We start from the raw sequence: 15,010 nt of genomic DNA, 5'->3' as shown, positions 1-15,010 counted from the left end.
GTTAGTTACGGTTCTTCAGAAGGTAGTATATGCTTTGAATCGGCATCCAATATATGCTACATTTTCCACAGAACCAATATCCAGGAATCAAGGGGTACAAAATAAAATTATTCCACTCACTAGCACCCCTAGTAATCCCTAGAAAAGTTTTTGTTGCCTGTTCCTTTAGTTCTTATGGCCTAGACGCTTTGGTTCCAGAGAGGAGAGCACTTCGGTTAGGAGACCCAACAAATATTTCAGTGAACTAAAATCTCAGACCTCACCACATGACCACTTTGGGCTTCTGCTGTTCTTCATCCAACAAACTAAAGAAGGAATAACAGTGTTAAAATGGGCAATGGATACAGATTATCAATAATAAATTGGGTGACATCTCTGCAACAGAAGTAAGAAGAATTATATCTGTAGTGCAGAAGATCTTTAGAGCATCACTTAGTGTTACCATATTCTGTAATTAAAGTCAATGGAAAACTACATCAATCTAATCCAAGCAGGATGACAAAGAACCCAAACCCTTTAGGAATAAAGGATTGTCTCACCACTTCACACAAAAACAAAACCACAAGACCTGCCAAGGTGCTTGCTGAAGGTGGAAGAAATACAAAACGGGTGATGTAGGTATGTAGTTGCAAATACCATCCAAATCTCATGACACGTTTTAGAAATGAGAATTATAATTTCCATGTTTCTGTCTGTCATATTCTGTCTGTCATATTCTGTTAAGAATGTGTACTGATATGTATTATTCCTTCCCTCAATTTCTTTATAATATAATGTAACATCAGTTGGGAGAATATCAATAAATATAATTATTAAATTATAATTTAATAAAATTAAATATAATTTAAAGATACTAAAATGTCCTTCAAAAGACATTGCCACCTATTTTAAAATATGTAATGCATTTACAGTGGTTCATAGGGAAGTTATATCATTTTGATGTAATTATGGCCTAAATAAACACAGAACATGTTTGTGAATTTATACAGGATAGATATATAATATTAGACAAAATTATAATATGCTTATTGTTTTCACTTGGAAATTAAGTATGAAATAGGAGATATGATTGTATACAAAGATGACAAGGAGTGGATTTATGATGGCTAGTCTTGATTGTCAACTTGAATACATGTAGAGTTAAATAAAACCTCAAGTATATAAAGTAACTGATACACCTGTGAGGTATTTTTCCTATTTAAATCATTTGCGGTGGGAAGCTCAACACTAAACCTGAATCCCTGAAGTGGGAAGATCCACCTTCAATCTGTTCCATATCTTCTGGTGTCAGCCATATAAACAACACAGAAAGGAGGAGGTACTTGCTGCTCACCTTACTCTCCTGGAAAGTCCATTCCTTCACTGGAATTAAAACCTGCTTCTTCTGTATTGTAGTGTATTCAAGACCAGCTGAGACATCCAGCATCATGAAATCAACAATTAGATTCCTAGACTTCCTATTGTTAGATGGTCATTGTTGGAATAAACATATCATAACCTGTCAACTACTATAATAAATCCCATGTATATTCTTTTTATCTGTTTGTTTCTCTAGAGAGCCCAGATGAATACATGGCCCTAATTTCAGAAGTGTATAAAATATACATTTAAGTGTCACTGAGAATTTTTTAGAAAATGGGCTTTTAGAATTATGAACCATCAGAAAAATTGAGGTAAAATTCTCACTGTTCATAATTCTCATTTTATTTGATGCTTAATTTTACTCAGCAACTTGTTTTATGCAATTACCTTGCATTTAGAGCAAAAGGTCATTTCTACAACTTAACCATTTATATCACAAACAAAGGTAATCTACATAATTCTAAAATCCCTTGGAGGCTTTTCATTTTAAGTCAACATGAGGCTCTTTCATAGAGAGCCTTAGTTTTTCCCAGGATTTACATGGCGGTTTCTCAATTTCCTCAAGGCTGATTTAACATCTTCATTCCTCAGAGAATATATGACAGGATTCAGTAAAGGAGTGCAAATGGTATAGAAGACAGAAAGGAACTTATCCACAGACAGTCTGCTAAAAGGCCATATGTAGAAATAAATACAAGGTCCAAAGAACAGAATCACTACTGTGATGTGGGCAGTCAGTGTAGAAAGTGCTTTGGATGACCCACTAGAGGCCTGGTGCCGGACTGTGACAAAAATGACGATGTAGGAGATGATTAAAGCCAGGAAACAGCTCAGGGATATCAGGCCACTGTTAGCCAAGGTCAAGATTTCCATTCTGTAGGTATCCATGCAAGCAAGTTTTATCACCAGGGGAAGATCACAAAAAAAGCTATCTACCTTATTGGGACCACAGAATGGCAGGTTCACTGTAAATGCCAAGTGGCTAACAGAATGAAATATACCTACTGACCAGGAAATAGACACAAAAATTATACACACCCTCCGATTCATAATTAGATTGTAGTGCAGTGGCTTACATATTGCTACAAACCTGTCATATCCCATAGCTACGAGCAACATCATTTCACTCCCAACAAAGCTATGAAGAAGAAAAATCTGTGCCATGCAGCCTTCAAAGGAAATAGTTTTGTGCTCAACAAAAAAGTCGACAAGCATCTTGGGAGTGGCAAAGTTAGATTGGCAGATGTCAATGAATGAAAGGTTACCTAGTAAGAAGTACATAGGAGAGTTCAAATGTGAGTCAGATAAAATTATGACAATAATCATGACATTGCCCAATACTGATGTCACATAGATGACAGAAAAGATGGTAAAAAGTAAAAGTTGAAGGCCCCAAGATTTAGAAAGGCCCAGAAGCACAAACTCAGATACCGTAGATTCATTACTCTGAGCCATGTATCCAATGTAAAGTCACCTAAATGAGAAATCAAGAAAATATTCACATCATTGCCATTGCAACTTATCAAATCCATAATGAAAATTATGGTGACCATTCAAATGTGTCAATGTAATTTAATTATACATATATGGAAATAAAGTATAATGTGAGAAATAAATATAATTAGGAAAAATACAATTTATCAATTTTATCTTAAGATTTTGCTTTATTTTTGGTGAGCCTATTTGTGAATATAATAATGAATCCAAAAGACTATAAGAAGTTTGGGAACAATAATTACAAATAAATAAATACTGTAGTATGCATTAGATACTGAAGGGATTTGAAAGCAGAAACCAAAACTTCTCACATTAACTTCTAAAATCAAGGAAATAGTAACATCACCAAAATGTGAAAAACTAATGTAACTTCATTTTGGTGTGTAAAATAAATGGCATTTATTTTGTGATGAGGAAATACAAAGAATTGAGAGGTGAGATGGTGAAGGGCTGAATAAGAAGAGCAGAAGGAAGAAGGAGAAAATACTGTGGTGTGCTCACAAAGGTTAATCACTTAACATCAAATATTGCTAAACTAAAACAATACAGAGCACTTAGTCGTGCAACCATATATATACAAAACTGAAAAGAACTTAAAAGATTGCATATACACTTGTTCAAATGCACAAAAGTGCATTTGTGTGTGTGTGTGTGTGTGTGTGTGTGTGTGTGTGTGTGTGGTGAGTCACAATAATCAGAAAAAGGCTGCCAACCTGAAAGTGTTGGGGCACATGGGATGGATTTAATAAGGGTGGCTGGGAGTGACTGGAGAGAGAAGAGGGGGAGAATGATGAGATCCTATTTAATTGAAAACATTTTGTTAAAAAAAGTCTCACTTATTTTAAGAACCCTAATTATTGGTATCTACTAGTGGATAGCTTTTAGTCTTCATATTTAAAAATATAGGAAATAAGAAGAAAATGCTGTCCTAGTCTCCTATAGCTTCGAATTTTAAGGATTCCTCATTTTCCCCAATAACTAAGATAGTTTCCCACTAGTAAAGATTAGAAAGTCTGTCACTTGCAAACTATGGGGTTGAACAAAGAACAGAATGCTCCTCAAATTATTTTTATTTCTAGAATTTCTAAATGCAAAAAGAGTTATATTGTGTCAAAATATATTATGTCCATGTCCTTCTACACAGAAATCTTGTAAACTTCTTTAACGAATCTTCTACAGCTGCTGTCCTCAGAAAGTATTTTCAGATTTCTAAATATCCCATAGGAAAAACCATTTCTGGTGAAAGACCAAATTAGTTACATAAAATCTTTATTATTTCAACATTTCCTAAAAACTGTGACAATCTCTAAAACATTTGGTATGTGCAGTTGTTTTTGTCTTTATTTTAACTCATAATATTTGACTTACTGTTTAAGATTTTAAGCAAAACTTACTTTATTTGTAACTTTATTCATAATTCTGCTCTTCATTAAAGGCAAATTTTATTGGTCAATAAATGTTTGTTCATTTAATGGTCAAATACTTTCTAAATAGAAAGCATAAAGAAGGTTGTGCAGGAGCAGATAATGTTTATAACAAAGTGCCCTGTGTTTCTCAGATTCCAACCCAAGTTCTTCAAGGATTACCCTAAACCAGCACAGGTGGTTTACAGAAACGTGGAGAAAGAGAACTTCACTCTGCTGGATGGATTTCTAACCAGACTGAGACAACAACTTTTTTTTTTTCACCTCTCAGTTGATTATTTTTTCCATTTAGAAAATTTATAATACCTGTAAACAATATGACCATAATCCATTGTTAGTACTTACAGTTTTAATAATTTCTTTTGTCTTTACATTCATAAAATTTAGTATTTCTTAGTTTGTATGTATCATCTCATCTTCTCCAATGAGTCTCCATATTGAAAGTATCTGTAATACAGTTTTAATATGGTTCTGCTCTGCTTTCTATCAACCACACAACTACAACAGCCTTAGGCAGCATAGTACAAAGATTTATATGTTCCTCCCAGAAAGTTCCTGTCATTGGGGAAGAAATATGCCTCTAGAGAGATGTGGTAATCCTTAAGCAAGAGCAATTTTGTTTCCTGAAATAATTTATATGAGAATATGGTTGTGATTTTCTGGTTATTGTAATCAGGTAATAGATACATATGAAATTCAGAGATTGGTTGGTATTAGCAGACTCAGGAGAAGAAATAATTTTGCAGCCTCTAACTTTCTGCCAATAAGTGACCAGAATTGCTTAGGGTAGTGTCTATCAATACAAAGAGGCTCACTATTTAAAAACAGGTAAATTTATTGTCTAATTCTATCATCTGTATTAGAAATCTAAAACTATCCTCCCTTAAAAATGGTTCTTCAAGAATTTTAAGCTTTTTAAATTATTCTTCATATATCAATAGTCTTTTCACTGTGTTTTATATAAATTTTACACATCTCAAATATTATGATGTAAATTTCATTTTTTAGTATCAAAATAAGTTGAAAATAAGTTCCCCAATCTCTGTGTCTATTATATATTTTTATCTTATGAGTACTCACATACACATACACTCAGGAAAAATATTAAAATGCATAAGAATTGACCAACAATAAGACATGCTGTATACGTAGGTGAATATAATCTTGGTTGTATTTCATGCTATCTTGTTCCTAAAGATTCAGCTAATTTTCTAAGACTTTTTCTGCAAAAATTTCACCAACATGCTTAATAACATATCATTTTTAAACTTACTTTTAGTTTAATTTTGTCAAAATACTTCATTGTAATTTAAAACAATCATGTTCACGTACTCTTCAAAACTCAACCAACTGTAAAAGAGTGACATTGGGAAAATACAGATCTAAGACTAGAGAAACACAGTAATTTACAGTGCTAAAAATTTAATGTCTGAAATGATCACTGAACCAAAAGTACAATAAAAAGGAGTATTCAGAGTAAATGATATAATTACATTTGAATTTTTCCAAACAAGATAGATATACTTATGAAAAAACTGTAATATATTTTCAGGATTGGTGCAAGTTCTAAACAGTATAAAGTACAATTCAACAATGGCAGCACACAATGATAAACAATATTTATTATTTTAAAATTTTATTCCCTATTTATTTTTATCTTGAATATTTGACTTTGAATGTGAACTATACAAATAGAAATAATTTGCTTTCAAAATAACATATTTATAAAGCTCTAATAAACAAATAATGAAATATAGATAATATTCACAATAGACATGAGTGATAAAATACAAAGGATCTTAAAGAGTGAGTCATAAACATACACGTGGTAAGAAATTCAAAACTTAAATTGCTTTCATTTTAAAGAGCACTAAAAGTCATAGGAAATTATGTATTTTAAAACAATAAATAGTTGAGTTTCAATAAATGTTTAAACGTTTTTAAGATGAAAATATAATACATTTTCTTAAAAAATAGTAGAATTATATTTTAGAAACTGTATCAGTTAAACTGTGATTCTTTATCTTGGCTGTTAACTTTACTGCAGCTGGGATCAGCGAAATGCAAGCAGCTGAACACACCTATTAGAGATTATCTCAATGGATAATTTGACGTGGGACTACTGATACTAAATTTGACACATTATGGTGGCAGTTCACACAGACACACACACACACACACACACACACATACACACACGGAAGAAAAAAGTTTTTCCTGTTGCTATGTTTGCCTTCATTCCTGTTGGCAAATTAATATATTCTATAGCAGTGATGTTCCTTCCCTGATATTACAACCAAATTTTTTGAAATTCCAACATAAATTGTTACAACCAGCAGCTCTCAAGAACTCCTACAGGATGCCAGCCAGTTTGGAACTGCTGAGGCATCCAGCCCTGGTGGCTGAAAACTGATCTTCCAATCAGAAGAAAACCATTGTTGGTCTAGCCAATGGTAACCACACACTGGGGGAAAAAAGTCAAACTTTACAGAGATTATTAGAGATGGATTCTCACGCTGGTTCCAAAAGACTGCAAGTAAGATGGTGGCCCTCTAGTCAACGTGATTAATGGAGTTTTGCCTGAAGTCTGACTTAAAGTGCATCCAATAAGTCCTCAGACGCATTCCTAGGATATTTCCCCAGGTCCAGAATGTATAATTGCTATAGAACACTTAGAAGTTGGAAAATTTCTCACCTTGGTTTCCTAACCTGTGAAGTAATAGGTATTATGGTTGGAAAAGCTAAATGGAAGCCATTGGCATTTATTTCCTTTACCAAGCAAAATAGTGAGGTCAAAAATATCATTTCATTCCCTAGAGGAATTGCAAAAATTAGGACCACCAAAAAATACTTGAAAAATGCAGGGGGCTGGGGGCTCTCTGTTCTGTCCCACCCTGCCTCCCAAGCCTGCTTTTTTGTCTGCAAGGTCCTTAGAGCCTGGCAAGAGGTCCTGCTCATGTGCTGAGCAGATCCAGAGGGGTGAGTGAGTAGCAGCAAGGCCAGACTGTCCCAGGGAACTGAGTACAGGCCCCCTCCAATTCCCTAAGCTTTTTTGGCCATCCATCAGGATGTGTTCCCGGGTTTCTTTACCATGTTCCACACTGCCCCCAAGCACTCTTCATCTGCAAGGTCTTTGGATCTCCCAACTCAGCCTGCTTCCCAGCTGGAGTCAGCAGGAGTGCCCTGCCACTGGCACTTCTTTATTGCCTCCCACGCTGCCTCCCATGTCTGTCTTTTTGTCTGCAATGTCCTTTGAGCCTAGAAAGAGGCCCTGTTCGTGTGCTGAGCTGATCTAGAGAGGTGAGTGAGTGGCCCCGCAGCCAGATGGTACCAGGGAACTGAGTACAGCCCCGCCAATTCCCTAAGCTTTTCTGGCCATCCAGCATGGTGTGTTCTCAGCTGCTGGCTTTCTCTACCTCTTTCCACACTGGCCCCAAGCCAGCCTTTTCATCTGCAGGGTCCTTGGATCTCCCAGCGCAGCCTGCATCAGGGGGAAGGGAATCTGAGAGCCTACTCCAGTGCTGTGGAGACCTAAGAGAGGTCAGACCAAGAAAAACTCCCAAATACACAGTCAACCACAGACTGGACCAAGACACTAAGACTCTGCTGACCTCATTTGAAGGAACAGATGGGCAGGCATCAATGCAAGAATTCCTCTAACATCCTGAAAAGCAACATGATAAGACCAGAATCCAGTGTACACGCAACAAGAAGACTTGAACATCTTAATCCAGAAGAAGTAGAAGAATTCAACTTTAAACATAACCTTATGAAAATGATGGAGACCCTTAAACAGGAAGTGAAAAACTCCCTTAAAAAATGGAAGAGAAGACAAACAAAAACTTAGAAGAAATTAATAAAACCCTCCAAGATACCCAAGAAAACCAAGAAAAAGCAATCAAACAGGTAAAGAAAGTTCAAGACTTGAAGACCAAAATGGAGATAATAATTAAAAAAAAATACAAACTGAGGGATGGCTGGATATGGAAAATCTGGGTAAATAAACAAGAACTACAGATACAAGTATAACCAAGAGAATACAAGAGATAGAAGAAAAAAATCTCAGTTGCTGAGAATACATTCGAGGAAATAGACTCATTGATCAAAGAAAAGAGAAAATCCAACAAATACTTAATACAAAACATCCAGGAAATCTAGGACACCATGAAAAGACCAAACCTAAGAATAATAGGGGTAGAAGAAGAAGAAGAACTCCAAATCATAGGCACAGAAAATATAATCAACAAAATTATAGAAGAAAATTTTCCCAACCTAAAGAAGGATATTCCTATGAAGGTACAAGAAGCTTACAGAACACCAAATAGACTGGATTTTTAAAAAATCCCCTTGCCATATAATAATCAAAACACAAAACATACAGAATTAAGAAAGATATTAAGAGCTGCAAAGGAAAAGGTCAAGTAACATATAAAGGTAAACCTATCAGAATTACATCTGACTACTCAATGGAAACCATGAAAGCCAGAAGGTCTTGGATAGATGTGCTGCAGACACTAAAAGACCATGGATACAAGCCCAGACTACTATACCCAGCAAAGCTTTCTTTTGCCATCGATGGAGAAAACAAGATATTCCATGACAAAAAAAAAAAAAGATTTAAGCAATCTGTATCGACAAACCCAGTCTTATAGAAACTACTAGAAGGAAAACATCAACCCACAGAAGTCAACAACACCCACAATAGCACAGACATTGACAACCCTCCACCTGCACAACTCAAAGAAGGGAAACACATAAACACTACCAACAAAAAAATAACTGGAGTTAACAACCACTGGTCATTAATATTGCTTAATATCAATGGACTCAATTCACCTAGAAAAAGGCACAGGTTAAGAGAATGGATATGAAAACAGGATCCAACATTCTGCTGTTTACAAAAAACAAACCTCAACCTCAAAGATGGACACTACCTCAGAGTAAAGGGTTGGGAAAAGATTTCCCAAGCAAATAGACCTAAGAAACAAGCAGGTATGGCTATCTTAATATCTAACAAAATTGATTTCAAACTAAAATCAATCAGAAGAGATAGAAAAGGAATCTTTATACTCATAAGGGGAACAATTCATCAAGATAAAGTCTCAATCCTGAATATGTATGCCCCTAATATAAAAGCACCTACATATGTAAAAGAAAAAATACTAGAACTCAAATCACAAATCAAATCACAAACACTAATAGTAGGAGATTTCAAGAGTGCTCTCTCACCAATGGACAGGTCAAGCAGACAGAAACTTAACAGAGAAATAAGAGAACTAACAGATGTAATGAATGAAATGGACTTAACAGACATCTATAGAACTTTCTACCCAAACGGGAAAGAATATACATTCTTCTCATGGAACCTTCTCAAAACTTGATCACATACTCAATAACAAAGCAAACATCCACAGATACAAAATAATTGAAGTAACCACCTGTGTCTTATCATATCTCCATGGAGTAAAGTTAGAATTTAACAACAGTTCCACCCCGCATAAAGCCTACAAACTCATGAAAACTGAACAGTCAACTACTGAACCACCCCTTGGTCAAGGAAGAAATAAAGAAAGAAATTAAAGTCTTTTTTGAATTCAACAAAACTGAAGACACATCATACCCAAACCTATGAGACACAATGAAAGCAGTGCTATGAGGAAAGTTCAAAGCACACTAAGTGTCCACATAGAGAAAGCTCACATTAGAGACTTAACAGCACACCTGAAAGCTCTAAAAAAAAAAAAAAAAAAAGCAGACTTACCCAGGAACAGTAGAAGACTGGAAATAATCAAACTGAGGGCTGAAATCAACAAAATAGAAACACAGAAATTAATCCAAAGAATCAATGAAACAAAGAACTGGTTCTTTGAGAAAATCAACAAGATTGACAAACCCCTATCCAAACTAATCAAAAAGCTGAGAGAGAACACTCAAATTAACAAGATCAGAAATAAAAAGGGGTACATAACAACAGACACTGAGGAAATTCAGAGAATCCTTCAGTCTTACTACAAAAACCTGTACTCCACAAAATTGGAAAATGTAAAAGAAATGGACATTTTTAGATAAATATTATATACCAAAATTAAATCAAGATCAGGTGAACAATTTAAATACATCTATAAGTGGCAAGTAAATAGAAGCTGTCATCAAAAACCTCCCAAACCAGGACCAGATGGTTTAAATGCAGAATTTTACCAGAACTTCCAAGAATAGTTAATACCTATACTCCTTATATGTGTTCCACATAATAGAAACAGAAGAGTCATTAACAAACTCTTTTTGTGAAGCTACAGTTACCCTGATATGAAAATCACACAAAGACTCAACCAAGAATTACAAACCAATCTCACTCAAAAACATCGACGCAAAAATTCTCAATAAAATACTGGCAAAGTAAGTAGAAGAACACATAAAAAATACCATCCATTATACTCAAGTAGGCTTCATCCCAGAGATGCAGGGCTGGTTTAACATATGAAAATCTATCAATATACATCATAAAAATAAATTGAACGGAAAAAAAACCATATGATCAGCCGGACGGTGGTGGCGCACGCCTTTAATCCCAGCACTCGGGAGGCAGAGGCAAGCTGATCTCTGTGAGTTCGAGACCAGCCTAGTCTACAAGAGCTAGCTCCAGGACAGGCTCTAAAGCTGCAGAGAAACCCTGTCTCGAAAAACCAAAAAACCAAAAAAAAAACCAAAAAAACAAAACAAAAAAAAAAAACATATGATCATTTCATTAGATCCTGAAAAAGAATTTGACAAAATTTAACAATCCTTTATTATAAAGGTATTGGAGAGATTAAGGATACAAGGATCATATCTAAATATAATAATAGCAATATAGAACACAGCTAACATGAAATTAAATGGAGACAAACTCAAAGTGATTCCACTAAAATCAGGAACAAGACAAGGCTTCCCTCCATATTTCTTCAATATAATGCTTGAAGTTCTAGCAATAGCAATAAGACAACATATGGAGATCAAGGGGATTCGAATTAGAAAGGAAGAAGTCAAAATTTTGTTAGTTGCAGATGATATGACAGTGTACATAAGTGACTCCAAAAACTCTACCAGACAACTCCTACAGCTGATAAATACCTTCAGTGATATGGCAGGATACAAGGTCAACTCAAAAAAAAAAAATCAGTAGCCTTCCTGTACTAAAAGATAAAGAAGTAGAGAGGAAAATCAGAGAAACATCACCTTTCATGATAATCACAAATAGCATAAAGTATTTTGGGGTAACACTAAACAAGGAAGTGAAAGATCTATTTGTCAAGAACTTTAAGCCTTTTAGGAAAGAAATTGAAGAGGATACCAGAAAATAGAAGGATCTCCCATACTCTTGGATTGGTAGGATCAACATAGTAAAAATGGCAATTCTACCAAAGGCAATCTATAGATTCAATGCAATTCCCATCAAAATCCCAACAAAATTGTTCACAGACCTTGAGAGAACAATTATCAACTTTATATAAGAAAACCAGGAAAGCCAAAACAATCCTATTCAATAAAGAAACTTCTGAAGGCATTACCGTCTCTGACATCAAACTTTATTACAGAGCCACAGTAATGGAAACAGCTTGTTATTAGCATAAAAACTGAGATGTTGACCAATGGAATCAAATCAAAGACACGGATATTAATCCACAAACCTACAAATACCTGATTTTTTTTTTTTACAAAGAAGCTGAAATTATACAATGAAAGAAAGAAAGCATCTTCAACAAACGGTGCTGGCATAACTGGAGGTTAACCTGTAGAAGAATGAAAATAAATCCATATCTATCACCATGCACAAAACGTAAGTCCAAGTGGATTAAAGGCCTCAATATAAAACTGACCACACTGAACCTGATAGAAGAGAAAGTAAGAAGTAGCCTTCACTACATGGGCATAGGAGACCACTTCCTACGTAAACCCCAGTAGCATAGACAATAAGAGCAACAATGAATAAATGGGACCTCCTGAAACTGAGAAGCTTCTATAAAGCAAAGGACACAGACAAAAAGGCAACCTACTGAATCAGAGAAGATCTTCACCAATCCCACATCAGACAAAGGTCTGAACTCCAAAATATATAAAGAATTCAAAAAACTAGACATTAAAATTCTAAATAACCCAATAAAAATGGGGTACTGAACTCAACAGAGAATTCTCAACAGAATTTCAAATGTCCAAAAGATACTTAAAAGACATGTTCATCTTCCTTAGCTATCAGGGAAATGCAAATCAAAACAACTTTGAGATACCATCTTACACCTGTCAAAATGGCTAAAATCAAAAACACAATGATAACCTGTGCTGGAGAGGATGTGGAGTAAGGGGAACACTCATCCTTTGCTAGTAGGAATACAAGCTTGTGCAACCACTTTGGAAATCAGTATGATGGCTTCTCAGAAAATTGGGATCCAGCAATACCCCTTTTGGGAGTATATCCAAGAGATGCCCAATCATACTAAAAAAAATTTGTTCAACTATGTTCATAGCAGCATTATTTGTAATAGCCAGAACCTGGAAACAACCTAGATGCCCCTCAATGCAAGAATGGTGTGGCACGTTTACAAATTAGAGTACTACTCAGCAGGAAAAAAATGACATCTTGAATTTTGCATGAAAATGGATGGAAATAGAAAACACTATCCTGAGTGAGATAACCCAGACCCAAAAATATGAATATGGTATGTATTCACTCATTAGTGGAATCTAGCCATAAACAAAGGACATTGAGCCTATAGTTCACGATCTTAGAAAAACTAAGTTATAAGATGAACCCAAAGAAAAACATGTATCGATCCTCCTGGAAACTTGAAGCAGAGAAGATCGCCAGGCAAAAGTTGGGAGCAGGGAGTTGGGGTGGGGTGGGGAGAAGGGGAGAGGGGAATAAGGAAGGGTAAAGGGGCAGCCTGGAGAGAGCTTGGGGGAGTGGGATAGTTGAGGTGAAAGAAGGACAGATATGGGAGCAGGGAATAAAATATCTACATTAAGGGAGCCATTTTGGGGTTGGCAAGAGGCTTGGCTCTAGAGGAGTTCCCAGGTGTCCACAGGGATATCTCCAGCTAGGACCCTGGGCAGTGGTAGAGAGTGTGCCTGAACTAGCCTTTTCTCATTGTCAAACTGATGACTATCTTGAATATCACCATAGAACCTTCATCCGACGACAGATGGAGATAGAGACAGAGACCCACATCAAAACACTGAACTGAGCTCCCTAGGTCCTATTGAAGAGCTGAAGGAGGGAGAATTTGAGCAAGGAAGTCAGGACCAATAGGGGTTGGTCCATCCACTGAGACAGGGTGCCTGATCTAATGGGAGCTCATCTAAGCCAGCTGGACTGGGACTGAGCCAGCATGGGATCAAACTGGACTCTCCGAATGTAGCTGACAATGGGGGCTGACTGAAAAGCCATTGATAATGGCATTGAGTTTTGTCTCTACTGCATGTACTGGTCTTTTGGGATCCTAGACTATTTGAATGCATACCTTCCTAAGCCTGGATGGAGTGGGGAGGGCCTTGGACTTCCCACAGGGCAGGGTACCCTGTACTTTCTTAGTATTGGAAGGAGAGGGAGGAGGGTGAGTGGGGGAGCTTGAGGGAAGAGGGAGGAGGGGAGGAATTGGACATTTTGAATGGTATTATTTATAAAGTAATTGAAAAAAGAAAAATGCAGGAGTGATGGTTCCTATAGCATCAGTTCTAGTATTTGGCCTGTGCAGAAGTGATGGAGAAGTTACTTGATAGACAGATCATTTGTCTCTTCAACAAAATATCCCATTGGGCCACTATGTTGATGACATTATGCTGATTGCACAAAATTAGTAGGAAATAGCAGCCACTTTGGATCTGGAATAAACACATCAGCCCATCAGATGATTAGAAACAAATCCAACCAAATTCAAGGACTTTATACCTTATGAATATTTTAGGAGTCCAGGGCTGTGAGCCTCTACCTTCTAAAGTAGTGGTTCTCAGCATTACTAATGGTGTAATCCTTTAATAGAGTTCCTCATATTTTCATTGTTACTTCATAATGGTAATTTTGTTACTGTTATGAATCTTAATGTAAATGTCTTATGTGAAAGATATCTGGTATGTGATCCTTGTAAAAGGGTCATTCAACCCCAAAACAATTGTGAGTCACAGGTTGAGGATCTAGGAATCTCTTGCTAAAGTCAATGAGAACATAATACAAATCAGTTCAGACATTATTGCAAAGGATGTAGACCTATCAGGGATGAAATCTTGTGTAACTACTCCAGGGAAAGAACCAAGACCTGAAGAGTTGCTTCCTAAATTGAGAGAAATACAGAATTTGTAGTAGAGGAAAGAATTTATAAATACTAGATACGACCTTGAAACCAGTTTTAGAAATGAGGGTTGTAACTGTTATGAATGCTTCTATTATATTTTGTTAATGTTTGTATATATATACACAACATTGTGTTTCTTTCCTTACTTATCATGTAATATAACAGAAGCTGTACTTTTATCAGTAGTTACTGTCATTTTTATATTTTGAGGCACCAAAAGAATGTCCCTCAAGGAACACTGCCACCTGTTTTAAATTTATAATGCATTTGCAAGTTGTAGATGATATAGTAATATCATGTCAAGCAGAATTCTGGCCTGTTACTATTTTCATTTGGGAATTATGCTTGATATAAGGAAATGTGATTTGTGTCAAGTTGACAAGTGGTGGACTTGTGATGACTATT

The 15,010-nt window shown here is 35.8% G+C and overlaps 1 protein-coding gene across 1 annotated transcript; it reads right to left on the bottom strand.

Annotated features, from left to right (window-relative positions):
* Positions 1-1,881: 1,881 nt before the first annotated feature.
* LOC119800266 (olfactory receptor 4K1) lies at positions 1,882-2,817 on the bottom strand. The gene has a single exon (XM_038310406.1). It carries the CDS (start codon positions 2,815-2,817, stop codon positions 1,882-1,884), a length of 936 nt encoding a protein of 311 aa, XP_038166334.1.
* Positions 2,818-15,010: the final 12,193 nt, after the last annotated feature.

Source organism: Arvicola amphibius, chromosome 13 (assembly GCF_903992535.2).
Source record: "Arvicola amphibius chromosome 13, mArvAmp1.2, whole genome shotgun sequence".
Taxonomy (NCBI): Eukaryota; Metazoa; Chordata; class Mammalia; order Rodentia; family Cricetidae; genus Arvicola; species Arvicola amphibius.
Note: the sequence above shows the minus strand (reverse complement) of the source record. Positions and strands in the feature narration are given on the sequence as shown.

Bases quoted from the DNA above. Each gene is read 5' to 3' on its own strand.
- LOC119800266 (XM_038310406.1), bottom strand. From the start codon at position 2,817: ATGGCTCAGAGTAATGAATCTACGGTATCTGAGTTTGTGCTTCTGGGC.